Source organism: Eumetopias jubatus, unplaced genomic scaffold (assembly GCF_037043125.1).
Source record: "Eumetopias jubatus isolate StellerSeaLion01/CBP00866 unplaced genomic scaffold, mEumJub1_p1.0 scaffold_11, whole genome shotgun sequence".
In the NCBI taxonomy this organism is placed as follows: domain Eukaryota; kingdom Metazoa; phylum Chordata; class Mammalia; order Carnivora; family Otariidae; genus Eumetopias; species Eumetopias jubatus.
Genome location: NW_028274817.1, coordinates 25,780,805 through 25,794,410, shown reverse-complemented (window position 1 = coordinate 25,794,410; position 13,606 = coordinate 25,780,805). Strand labels below are relative to the sequence as shown.

Here is a 13,606-nt window from a genome sequence, read left to right as displayed (position 1 = left end):
AACAGCGTAGACATGATATGGAGTTGCTTTGTGATCAAAGTGTTCCATCTACACATTTTGAAGGGAGCATTTCCCTCTGAGTCTGGTCCTATAAAAGTGATAAATTCAAGAGTTATTAACAGCTTCCAACCATAGAGGGAAGGAACCACAAATTTTACATTATGTTGTTACTTAAACAAGCTGCCAAGGTACATATGGTTTTAGTTTTAGCAAAAGAATCGGAAAGGACCAACTTACATTCCCACCAACAGAGTAAGAGGGTTCCCCTTTCTCCACAACCTCTCCAACATTTGTTGTTTCTTGCCTTGTCAATTTTTGCCATTCTAACTGGTGTAAGGCGATATTTCGATGTGGTTTTGATTTGAATTTCCCTGATGGCTAATGATGATGAACATTTGCCACTTTGGAAAACAGTGTGGAGGTGCCTCAAAAAATTAAAAATAGAACTACCCTATGACCCAGCAATGGCACTCCTGGGTATTTACCCCAAAGACACAGATGTAGTGAAAAGAAGGGCCATATGCACCCCAATGTTCGTAGCAGCAATGTCCACAATAGCCAAACTGTGGAAAGAGCCGAGATGCCCTTCAACAGATGGACGGATAAAGAAGATGTGGTCCATATAGACAATGGAATATTACTCAGCCATCAGAAAGGATGAATACCCAACTTTTACATCCACATGGATGGGACTGGAGGAGATTAGGCTAAGTGAAATAAGTCAAGCAGGGAAAGTCAATTATCATATGGTTTCACTCATTTGTGGAACATAAGGAATAACATGGAGGACATCCGGAGAAGGAAGGGAAAAACGAAGGGGAGAAATCGGAGGGAGAGATGAACCATGAGAGATTATGGATGCTGAGAAACAATTTGAGGGTGTTAGAGGGGAGGGGGTGGGGGGATGGGTTAGCCCGGTGATGGGTATTAAGGAGGGCACGTACTGCATGGAGCACTGGGTGTTATATGAAAACAACGGATCGTGGATCACTACATCAAAAACTAATGATGTATTGTATGGTGACCAACATAACATAATAAAATAAAATTTAAAAAAAATAATCGGGAAGTAGGTATCTCTCCACCTTGCCCCTCACCCTCCAAAAGACACTGGACAAAGTACCCTTCTCTACAGCCAAATTGTATAATGACCACTTTGCTTCTCTCATACTAATAGTTAAGTTAGGCATGAAATGAGGATTTCATAGCCATGTGATAAAATCTCAGAATGTAAAATAGCCTGTGTCATTTCTAAGGACACTCCTTGGTTTCCCACCCTCACATTCCAGCCTTCCTATAGTTCAGAGCACAGCACTTTCCTGCTATAGGAGTTTAAAGGGGAAAAAAAGATTGACCATCCTACAGTGGGCTAAGTTATTTTACAAAATACCAGTAAAGGTGAGGTGGGGATGAGAACCCCCAGGATGAAGGTGTGTGTCTCAGGGTTGGGGTCCTGGTGGGGGTGGCAAGACAAAGGGAGACAGGACATCAATCCTTGGAAAGCTCCAGCAACTAAAAAGTGTTATTCCATGACAGCATTTGGATTTCTTGTGGTACCTTTTGAGTGAAAAACAGGCAACCAGGTCAAATGTCTGCTCTTTCTAGGCTGGCTACTGGAATGAGTATGAAAGATTTGTGCCTTTCTCAGATCAGCAAATCAGCAATGATAGCGCCTCCTCAGAGAACCGGACCATTGTAGTGACTACCATTCTGGTAAGTATGGAGAGAAGATGGGTGGGCTTTCTGTATAGCAAGACTTCTGCTTTCTGAAAAACATTATTCAGCCAGTAAAAAAGACTTCAAGTTCGAGCCGTGAAGACATCCAATAGGTCAGCTTAGGAACCTCTTAAAGTATCTTGCCATCATCATGAACAGAATGTCATTTTTTTAATTTATTTTATTTTATTATTTTTTTAGAATTTCATTTTTTAAGATTGTATTTATTTATTTATTTTAGAGAGAGAGCATGCATGTGAGTGAGCACAAGTGAGGGCAGGGGCAGGAGGGAGGGAGAGAATCTCAAGCAGACTCCATGCTGAGTGCAGAGCCCAACATGGGGCTGGATCCCAGGACCCCAAGACCATGACCTGAGCCAAAACCAAGAGTCAGATGCTCAACCCACTGAGCCATCCAGGCGCCCCCAGAATGTCATTTTTAAAAAGAAAAAGAATAGGAATTTGGGACGGTTCCACATATCATTCTCCTCTTTACCCCCCCCCACACACACACTGTAGGACTGATGTTTCATTGTGGGGGAGACAGCATGATGTGAAAGAGAGTAGAGTAGGGTTCTCATATTAGGTCTACCACTAACCTGTGTTTAACTGTGCAAGTCACAACTTCTCTGAGCCTCAGGTTATGTTTCTTTTAATTTACGAAATGGGTATAATAAGGTCATAAGACCATTTCAAGGCAAGATTCACCGTTTAAAGCTTTTCTGCGAAATTCAAAGCACAGTTGAAATGTGAGATAGTGTTCTCATTTAGTTTCAAAATGTTTTTCCAAAAGCTGGTATGTTCTTACTGGGTGAAGTACAAACCAGGGTGAAAAATGAGTATACCACTAGGTCTGAAGTTGTGAATAATTGGATGAAGATTCAACTGAAGTTTACCTTTCATTTAAACAGACATGTCAAATACGCTCTTTGTCCTGGGTACTGTACTAGACCCTGAGGATGTAAACACAAATAAGCCACAGACTTTGACCTCAAAAAGACCACAGTGCTTTTTGAGGGCTTGCCTGGGCTGGCTGTAATAAATCCCGAGAAATTAAAGGCAGTTCACCTTCATGTAAGGGAAATACCTCTGTCCAGTTTGACTAAGACAAAGACTTTATAGGTGGAAACCCGGTCCTGCTTTCAAACCCTCAAAAAGAACTTAAATCCTTCTCTACATCTTTAAATCATCAGTTAAGGACTCCAAGGAATATATAGCCCAGCAAATAGTCAGTCGATTGGGTTCTTCTGCTTCTTAAGCAAACATATTTTAAAGGCTCTTTTCACACACCAAACCTCAACAGCTACACTGGGGAAAAACTTGATTATGGCATGTGTCATCTCTTAGAAAAATGTATGGGAGTAATCCTTCGATCTTCCTCTTGTCCCAAAGGAATCACCATATGTCATGTATAAGAAGAACCATGAGCAATTAGAAGGAAATGAGAGATATGAAGGCTATTGCGTCGACTTAGCCTATGAAATAGCCAAACACGTAAGGATCAAATACAAACTGTCCATTGTCGGCGACGGGAAATATGGCGCAAGGGATCCAGAGACAAAAATATGGAATGGCATGGTTGGGGAACTTGTCTACGGGGTAAGTTTTTTCAACTCTATTTTCATTTACTTCTGTGCTTTCCACTTAACAAAGATAGATTTTATTTTCAAGTGTAGTACTTATCCAATTGTATAGTTTCTGTGTGGTCTGTAAAAAAAAATTTTTTTTTTCTTCTCCAGTTGACTTTTGTAAAAGTAGGTTGTCGATAGCATCCTTTGGGCAACAGGATTATTTTGCCAAAAGCAAAGTAAGATTGGGGAACTTTATTTGGCAACATTAAACACAGCCTGCCCTCTGCTGAAAATCTGTTCCTGTGTTGGGCCGCAAAATCACCCACCTTGTTGCCTCAACAACTTCGCCTAAGCGACCCAGTCATCTTTGCTCGTTGTTCCCTCATTTCTAGGCAGTGACCATGTCCTATCCGTGCTACTCTTCTGTCTTTCAAACCCAGACACATTCTTCATTCCCACCCTCATCATTTCAGTTAAGGTTCTTACCACTTATTGGTCATTTAACTGATTTCCCTGCCTCTACTCTTACCCTGGCAAATCAGATCTCCACATCATTGTAATTTCCCACGCGAAAAATCAGGATAAAATTCAAACCCCTGAGCATGGCAAATAACGCGCTTCATCATCTGGCACCTGCCTACCTCTCTAATTTGTCTTGGACTCTTCCCCCTTCATACTTAGTGTTCCAGCTGCCAAGAAGTATGTGTCATTCCCCGAAGGTGCCCACCTGCCACTTAGGGCATCCCTGGAAGTACCTTTGCCCCTGTCCATCAGCTAACCTTGCTTCGCAGTCCTCCAGAGCACAGGTGGCAGCATTTTCAGGAAACCTTCCCTAATCCCATTTACCCACCTGTGGTCTGCTTAGGTGCCCCTGCTTTTTGCTTTCTTGTAGTACTTTTGAACCAGTATTATAATGATCTGTTTACAAGTTCAGCTGCCCCAAGTGGACTATAAACTCCTTGAGCACAGAAGCCATATCTGATTTATTTCAGTATCCCAGAGCACAGCACAGAATGGAGGTTCAACAAATAATTGTTGAATGAATTAATAAATGAACAGAATCGCTCTGCCAAGGGCTTGCCCATGGGTCAAGTACAGAAGAATTATACTGATAATTAGGGCTTTCAAAAGGGGTACAGCAGTATCTTCAGAGCTCTGCAGTGGCTTCACTTGAAAGGGTTTGGGCCCCTGATTGGGAATGTCAGATCTTGGGCCACCCAGTGAGGCCTATAGAGACAAGCAGAAGTGGGCATAAGAACGGCCCACTGGGTGAACCAGTCACTAGAAAATTCACCCAAGGGTAGGTGGTGGCAGCCGAGGGTTAGTTCTCTCTGCTTTTTATTTTCATCCCAGTGTCATTAACATACAGCATTATACTAGTTTCAGGTGCACAACACAGTGATTCGACACCTCCGTACGTCACCCAGTGCTCATCAGGACAAGTGTGTTCGGCAGAGGTTTGCTTTCTGACAGATAAGGAGTACTCGCAATGACCAGTCCCGGTCTAGACAACAGGTTAGGGGAAGACTAAAATCTAGGGGGTGCATATACTGAGAAGAAGTTGGCAAGAAGCAAACATCCAAGTTATCTCTTGGACAGAGGTTCAGGATAAGGACTCTGGTGCTTGAGATGGGAAGCAGCCAGAATAAGGTGCAGCTCTCCCCTCAGAAGGACTGGGGTCACTAAGTAAGTTTTTGGAACAGGTCCTCAGGAACAAGCACAAAGGCAGAAGCTCATTTCTAAAAATAAGGGCACAGAAAATGAATTAAGGCTTAAACTGAGACTGGACCTCAAGTATCAAAACTAGGGCACTGTCCTCCAGTCAGACAAGCAGCAAGGCAATTTGAACCTTAGCCCCCAGCAGTGGAGCTGGAGCCAATTATCTCCCATCTTGGGTCAAGGTTGGCCCTGGGAACTGGGGTAGAGCTGAGCTGCAGATGAGATTCAAGTGAACTCCTTCATGAGAAAGAGAAGAACTTCTAATGCCAAGACACAGGGGGCTGGACGAGGGGCAGAGCACCTGTCATGCTTTCTAAGGACCCTGAGAAGCTCTGAACTATCTAGACACAGCTCTAACTTCTTTCTGAGTTGGTGATCAAGTCTTCTCTATCCTTCATCTCCCCAACACTCAGGCTCCAAGAGGTCCTGTCTTGCTCACAACTCTCCCCCGCACTTGGCACATTATGTGGTCCATCGTAGATACTCACTTTTTGCTCTAACGAATGAATGCCTGGTATGCAGTAATGCCCAGCCAATGTTCATTAAATTTACCTCATGGTAGGAGGTAATCTTATATCTTACCATTATTTATTATTATTATCATTGCCATTATTATTTTATTTTTATTATTAGCTACCATTTGTTGCTTATTTCCTGGTTGCCGGACACTGTGCTAAGTGCTTTATAGGCATCATGTAACTCAATACTCACAACATACCTCCAAAGGAGGTGCCATCTTATTAACATTCTACAGATGAAAATACTGAAGCCTAGAGAGGTGGTCTTATGCCAAGACCAAACAGCCTGTAGTGACACGGTGATCTGAACCCAGTCTCTGACTATGAGGTCCATGTTCTTTTTTTTTTTTTTTTAAGATTTTATTTATTTATTTGAGAGAGAGCAAAAGCGATCACAGAGGGAGAGGGATCACAGAGGGAGAGGGAGAAGCAGACTCGCCGCCAAGCGGAGAGCCCGATATGGGGCTTGATTCCAGGACCCTGAGATCATGACCTGAGCCAAAGGCAGACGCTTAACCCACTGAGACACCCAGGTGCCTCAGAAGTCCGTGTTCTTTCACCACAGCCCTAGACTGTCCGACAGCTGACGTGTTATTTCAGACCCATCCCATCCTAAAAGATAGCTGAAACTTGTTGAAAGGCTTTTGGTGCCTCTGCTTTTCTAGGGGGAAGATTGGCCCCAGGTGCATCGCAAAGACTTTGGGGTATCAATTTCTACTGGGCCAGAGTAACTGACATGAGCTCTACCATCCCACTGCGACTCAGTAGCCAGAGCTTTCTAGTGTCTCAGAAGAAAGCTTGTCACATTCTGTAAATAGCTCCAGTCCCTCCTGGCATCGAGCAAGACGTTAGGCCCAGTGATGTAGAGCAAGACAGATTTCCTGACACTGTTCAAAGACCCAGCTTTCTCACCAGGTTTTGGCTTCTCTTCTGGCATGTCCTCTGTACCGCGCCCACCTAATCTCCACATTCTCTCCCTCTTCCCAATATGTGTGAGTGAGGGAGCTTGAGAATTAAATAGTCCCTTACTTGTTTAGTAATTTAGAAACCAGCACTTTACTGCTGAATAGGTAAAAATTCTTCTGAAGGAGCCTTCCCACCTTTTCCCTCCAGTTCTTTCCACTAAAGACAAAAAGCAATAGCCAGGGAAGTCTCAAAGAAACGTCCTCCGCCCTCGTCTGACCTGGAACAATTTTCTGATGCTTTCTGGGATTAAAACACAAGGGTGTTTCCAGGGAACTGACTGCAAACCAACTGCTGAATTCCACTTTCCCCTAAAACTTGTGGCTATGAAAAATGGATGTTCTTGTCATGCTTGGATAAAACCTCTCTGTTCAGGCAGATGATCTCATAAGCTGAATGTGTCCTCATCTTCATTTAAAATTTTAATCTTTCAGCATTGGCAGGTTTTCCACTTCTCTTTCAATGATAGAAATGGAGAGAAGTGAAAACACAGGCATTCATTTCTAGCAGGCCTGGCATCTTGTAGTTTGCAAGTTCCTTAAGGAAAAAAAGGAAAGTGGGGCGCCTGGGTGGCTGTCGGTTGGACATCTGACTCTTGATCTCAGCTCAGGTCTTGAGCTCAGGGTCATGAGTTCAAGCCCCACATTGGGGTCTGCACTGGGTGTGGAGCCTACTTAAAAAAATGGGGCGGTGGGGGTACTCTCTTGCAATGAACATGAAAACTACGCAGATAGGCACAGCTTTATCCGGAGGGAATTTTCTTTTATGCCTTTAGCATGTAAAACAGATCAGAGTAGGAAAAATATGAAGAAAGGCAGAGATGAAAAAAGCTTTGCGAAGATTTCAGTATCTACCATAAAGTCTCAAGAAAGAGTCAAAATGAATTAAATTTGTTCAGGAAGAAAGAAGCCAATCAGCAGCCTCTTTTCAGATGATTCCTAAATGGTTTTCTTTTCCCTCTAAAGAAAACCAAATCAAGGTTGATGTTTGGGGCACCTTGTATTGCTAAGAAGGCTATTTTTGAAACAAACGTCAGTAGGACACAATGTGCCCCATTATGTAAGCTCTTCAGAACATTATGGACTTGAAACTGTCCACCTGCTTTTTAGCGGTTTTGATTTTGAGCTGGATGTCTATAACATCACCACATGGTAATTGTCCCTAGCTTAAATGGCTTACAGACCACAAGTTTTTATGGCCCTAAAATAGCATGTGTTTTAAGAGGACATTTAAAAACATTTTGCTGCTAACAGGGCTCTTAGACATCTTTTAGGCTACGTTTCATTCATTTTACAGATAAATATGGGGATCAGCCGGGATTGGCCATTAGGACTGCCATTTGGGTAAACCAGGAAAGGCCTGACGTAAGACAGGGATGACAAGAATGGTGGCAGGGATTATGACAAGGTCGCAAAATCACACAGCTTGGCAGAGCTTAGACTATAACTCAGGTTTCATGACTCCTGGCCCGGTGCTCTGTCCACCGGGTCACACTGGCCCAGTTTACTCAGCTTATCAAATTGCGGGAAGATTGGTGTATGATATATGACATCCCCACCTGCCTTCAAGGGGCTTACAATCTATTTGGATTATGAGCTTTTCCATCCAAGATAACCATCCTGCTTATCTGTGGCCTCCAGAATAACGTAATGCACATCCCTAGTTATCACTTGAAATATTTGAAAACCCAAAGTCAACAGCTGGGCGTTTCTGCCTTTTGAGAGGAGATAAGATCTAACAGAAAAAGAGAGTCAGGGAAAGGGCTGGAAAGAAATTGAGGTCTTATATGACAAAGGGTCGCCTGCCAGCAGGCAGCTACTGTGTTCCTTATGTTCCCAGCACTTAGAAAAGGGGAGGGAAAGAGTTGCCTTGGGAAAGGCCAAACCACTGCCCAGATTGGTACCTCTGGCTTAGAAGAAAGCAGAGAGCTTGGGGTTGGGGGATGATTGATTCCAGGTCACATCCCCTGGGCACCCTCAGACTCCTTCACACTCCCAGGACAAATGGCAATTTTATAGATGCTATTCACACTGACATTTCTCTACCCAAAAGAAATTACCTCTTAGGTTGTCACTATCCTAAGATAGATTCATTTTCCATTAAGAAAGACAGAAAGTCGATCTGTCCTTCCCGCTAAAAGGCAGAGAAGCAAGGGTGCAGTAACAGACACCAAATATTCTCTTCTATTCTTCAGGTGATTATACTGGGCTTTGGCAGAAGGGCTGATGGTTTGATAAAAGTGCCCCTCTCTTTGAAATGATGTATATAAACTCCAGGAAGGAGCATTAATGACACATGGACGTCTGCCATTCTGAGCAGAGAGGGTGGGGAAAGATTACCAACCAAATTTAGTCTCACAAGGCCTTTACCCAGTTCCCGGGATGCTCCTTTATCTTCACTTTGTCTTTAACTCTCTCAGCTCCCCAAGGACAAGGAGCCCTAACCAATAGATCTAGACTGGGACATCTGTTCTGTCTAAGCAGATGAGGAGATCCTGTTGTGACACTGCTTGTTGTTGAACAGATTTAAATAGACCTCATCCCTTTCTCCAGATCTAAACAATTGCAGACAGTGAATATCCCATAGAGTACAGCCAATAAAGCAGTTTTAAGTCCTGTCTTCATTATATTCCTATTGTCTAGCTTGATTCCATCCACTCCTTTCTCCAACACATTTAAACTTGCCAAGGAAATGTCTGCCAAAGGCTACTAGAACCTTATGACTGATACAGGGATAAGGGATCAGGTCATGTCTGCCTGTTCTCTTGGTTAGCATAGTATCTTTTTTTAAGATTTATTTATTTATTTGAGAGAAAGAGCACGAGTACGAGTGGGAGAGGAAGAGAGAATCTCAAGCAGACTCCACCCTGAGCATGGAGCCGGAAGCAGGGCTTGATCCCAGGACCCTGAGATCATGACCTGAGCTGAAACCAAGAGTCGGACACTTAACCAACTGCTCCACCCAGGCTCCCTGTACATAATCTCTTATGCATTACACTCCAGTACATTGCCTCTCCTCTCCCATCGTCCCCCTTGCTTTCAGAAAGTGCTCTAAAATGGCGGCTGACAAGCTTCTGCTCATGTGTTGTCTCCAGGTCGGTTATAAGTTTTATATCAGATGAAAATATTTTAAGATACAACATAAGCCTTTAGCTCAAAAAAAATGTCTTAAATGCCATTTAAATTAAGTGTCATTTCTGTCTTAAACTTGCAGACTCTGCAAGTGTATCATCCCTATACATAGGAGTTTGTTGGGTTTTAAGTTTTATGAAATTTACGACTGGCAACCCACCTATGAAAAGGATTATGAATCCCCTCAAGTTAAATCCCCTCCAATAATGCAGTTCTTCCAGGTTTGCTTTGCCACTGGTGAGTGGAAAAATCAAACCTAATTTGGCGTGTTTACTGAGCCCACACAACCACTCATAAGCCGCTTGATTAAAATGCTTTAAGTAGTCAAGATGCAAGCAAAAGCACTAGCAAACACTTGCCCTGAGCTCTTCCCATTTGCTGGTTTTTATCCGTTACCTGAGGCACCTACATACCACCCAACTTACCCTCCTAGATTTGGGGAAATGGCCTGCCTACTGCTGTTACTAGCAGAGGCTGAAGCTTGAGAACAAAAGGCCGCTGACTGGTTCCAGACACCGGAAGTTAGAGACACTTCATTAGGGAGTCAGCACCTCACCTCCTCCCTATGCTCCCCAGCCCCGTAGATCATTCTTAACCCTCTCTCCCAGCACAGCTGCCTTCCGTAAGGAGCGGAGACCAGGAAAGGAAGCCTGTCTGGGGAGTTGCCTTTCTCACTTTTTCATCACTGTTGGCCTCCTAAATCTTTAGCCTGCCTTGGAAATGACCTTCCCCCTCCTCTGCATGTTGTGGCTGTTCCAGGAGAGCTAAATGGGCGTTTTCTGACACTCGTCACCTACTCCTTCCATTTCCCTTGCTACTCAGGTTGATTGCTCCACAGACATAATGCCAAGCAGGTCTTGGGCTCTGAAATAACTGACCATTTCAACATCCTTTTCATATGGATGAGGGGATAGTGGTGGCGGAGGGCAAGGGCTTCTCCCCAGCTGCCTCGGAGCTGATGGGACAGTCCTGCTGCGTGGGTCTCACCAGGCAGGCATAGAAGGGATGGGAGGGGTTGTTAAGTCCCCTACCCAGCTGGCTGTCCTTGTGGCTTGATCAGGCGCTCCTTCCTTTCTATTGGATGATCCTTCTTCCACCTGCTTTTTGCTAGTCCTTTGTCTTTTTCTGGCTATAATAGGTCTTTTTTTAAGGTTCAACATGGGAAATCTCAGGTCCACATCAATGAGGCTTAATCAAGCACAGATTTAATGCTATTCTTCACTGAGGGAGCACCCTCCAAAAAACAGACGAACTCCACCTTCTTTGGAAAACCTCCTTAGAAAGAAACAGTTCTGGGGCGCCTGCATGGCGCAGTCGGTTGAGCGTCCAACTCTTGGTTTCAGCTCTGGTCTTGACCTCAAAGTCATGAGGTCAGGCTCCGTGCTCAGCCAGGGAGTCTGCTTGAGATTGTCTCCCTCTCCCTCTCCCCCAGCTCACGTGTGTGTGCTCTCTCTCTCACTCTCCAAAATAAATAAATAAATAAATAAAATCCCTTTTTTTAAAAAAAAAGCCGGACTGAGAGAAAAAGGCAAGTGCCTGAGGGGAGCAGGTTCTTTCTGTTGTCTTACGTGACTTCAAAAGTACTTCATATTAGGAACGGCTTCCTTTGGGAATCTGTTCTTTTGCTGCGTATTCCTGGGAACCAGACAAGAAGCCCCACTTCGTCTATCTAGCCACCTCTTGATAGTGTTTAGCTGTGCTTATCATCTAGTGAGTGTTTGTTGCTGAGGTATTGTGTTTTTTTTTTCTTCATAAAGGGTGTCAAGATTCTCAGACTCCTTTCTTTACCTGCTGGAAAAGAGCCAAATTCCCCGAAATGCAATCCAAAGTGATTTTCTCAGACAAATGCCCCTTATTTCTGCCTTCCAAAACAAGGAAATGGCCATTTCTCTTGGAATGATCAGTTATTTAGACTTAAACGATCAAAAAACTAGTTAAATTAAGTAATTAAATTCAAATGAGATCAAATGGGAAATGATACGAGTGGGGCATTTGCATGGAGGCAGAAACACATTGGCAAGGATAGAAGGTGGCTTCATCTGTGAATTCTGTTGGCACGACAAGCCTCTTTCTAGCTGATGCAGACTCTGCCAAAAAAAAAACCCACTAGCTTTCTGGCCAATTCCATTCTCCTCGATAGCTTTTGTTTCTATGATCAGGTCTGGCCCCAGGCAAAAGGGTAAAATGGGTAAAATTTGGGTTTGGCTTCTGACCAGTTATAAATGCAGAACTGGTGATTCAGGAGTTAGCGACAAAAGGAATAGGTTAAATCGGGACGCCTTGCTGGCTCAGTCAGTAAAAGCATGCAACTCTTGAACTTGGGGTCATGAGTTGGAGCCCCACATGGGGTGTGGAGACTACTTAAGAAAAAATAAAATATTTTTTTAAAAAAGAAGGAATAGGTGAAGACACAGCAATATGTTGAGAAGGAAAAGGACATGGAGACAATAGAGCTTGTATCAGTTGGCTCCCATCTCAGTAAAGAAAGAGGCAAGATTGGGGCACCTGGGTGGCTCAGTCGGTTAAGCGTCTGCCTTCGGCTCAGGTCATGATCTCGGGGGTCCTGGGATCGAGCCCCGCATCAGGCTCCCTACTCATTCTCTCTCTCTTTCTCAAATAAATAAAAAAAGAATCTTTAAAAAGAAAGAGAAAGAGGCAAGTTCACCTGCAGGGAGGGTGGAGCTGGTAAGGATTAGGGACTGCAAAAAGTTTGGAATAAGCATCACTCACAGACTTAGAAGAGAATCAGCTTTCCTGTGGTAGATGATGGATTTAACTTCAGAAATGGGGAGTTTGAGATGGTAGTGATCCATGCAGGTAGATTGGGTCAGCGTGCTGTTGGCTTTAAGAAATGCATACTTTCTGCAGCTCCCCCTGGGCTATAGGATATCCTCCATGAGGATAAGGAGTTTTATCTGCTTTGTCTGTCTTGCTTGCTGCTTCGTCCCCAGCATCAAGAGTAGGGCTTGGCACAGAATAGGCACTCGAATATGCACTGGAGTGAATCTGAGAGGGGTTGATTATCGTACATAAAAACCATGTATAGTAGAAACCTGCACATATCTATGGCGTTAGGACATTGTGGTGATTAAGAGCATGAGTTCTAGCAGCATTGTCCACAATAGCCAAATTATGGAAAGAACCCAAATGTCCATCGACTGATGAATGGATCAAGAAGAGGTGGTATATACACACACACACACACACACACACACACACACACACACACAATGGAATATTACTCAGCCATAAAAAAGGATGAAATCTTGCCATTTGCAACAACATGGATGGAGCAACAGTGTATTACGCTAAGTGAAATAAGTCAGAGAAAGACAAATACCATATGATTTCACTCATGTGGAATTTAAGAAACAAAACAGATGAATATAGGGGAAGGAATAAAAAAATAAGAAAGGGAGGCAAACCATAAGAGACTCTTAACTCTAAAGAACAAACTGAGGGTTGATGGAGGGGTGGTGGGTGGGGGATGGGCTAAATGGGTGATGACCATGAAGGAGGGCACATGATGTGATGAGCACTGGGTGTTATATATAAGTGATGAATCACTCCTGAAACAAATATTATACTATATGTTAAGTAACTAGAATTTAAATAAAAACCTGAAAGAATAAAAGGACGTGAGTTCTGAAATCTGAAGACCAGGGTTCTAATCCCAGACCTCAGTTTCTCCTTCTTTAACATGGGAATGATTATGTGCCATCCTTAAGTTTGCTGAGAGAATTAAATAAGATAATATATACGAGGTGCTTACACACAGAGTAAGCACTGAATAAATGTTAGCTGGCTGTTTATTATCTGAATTTCCCTTTAAATTAATTAAGACATGTTTTTTAATCAGTTTGAGTCACCATATGGGACTCAAGGTAGTAAAACATTTCTTTTAAAACATCCTCTATCTCAGACTTCATCATTCCTCCTCCACCTCTCCCCACTGGTAAGGATATTGAGGTATAACTATTTAATGTAGA

General features: G+C 43.3%; 1 protein-coding gene across 2 annotated transcripts in view; it reads left to right on the top strand.

The window, feature by feature from the left end:
- Nucleotides 1-13,606, top strand: part of GRIA3 (glutamate ionotropic receptor AMPA type subunit 3) — a 272,830-nt gene that overhangs the window by 190,041 nt on the left and 69,183 nt on the right. For both annotated transcript variants that reach the window (XM_088028930.1, XM_028122723.2), the window contains exons 9-10: nt 1,606-1,713; nt 3,108-3,314. In XM_088028930.1, coding sequence (XP_087885056.1) covers nt 1,606-1,713; nt 3,108-3,314 — 315 coding nt within the window. The remainder of the gene's footprint in view (nt 1-1,605; nt 1,714-3,107; nt 3,315-13,606) is intronic.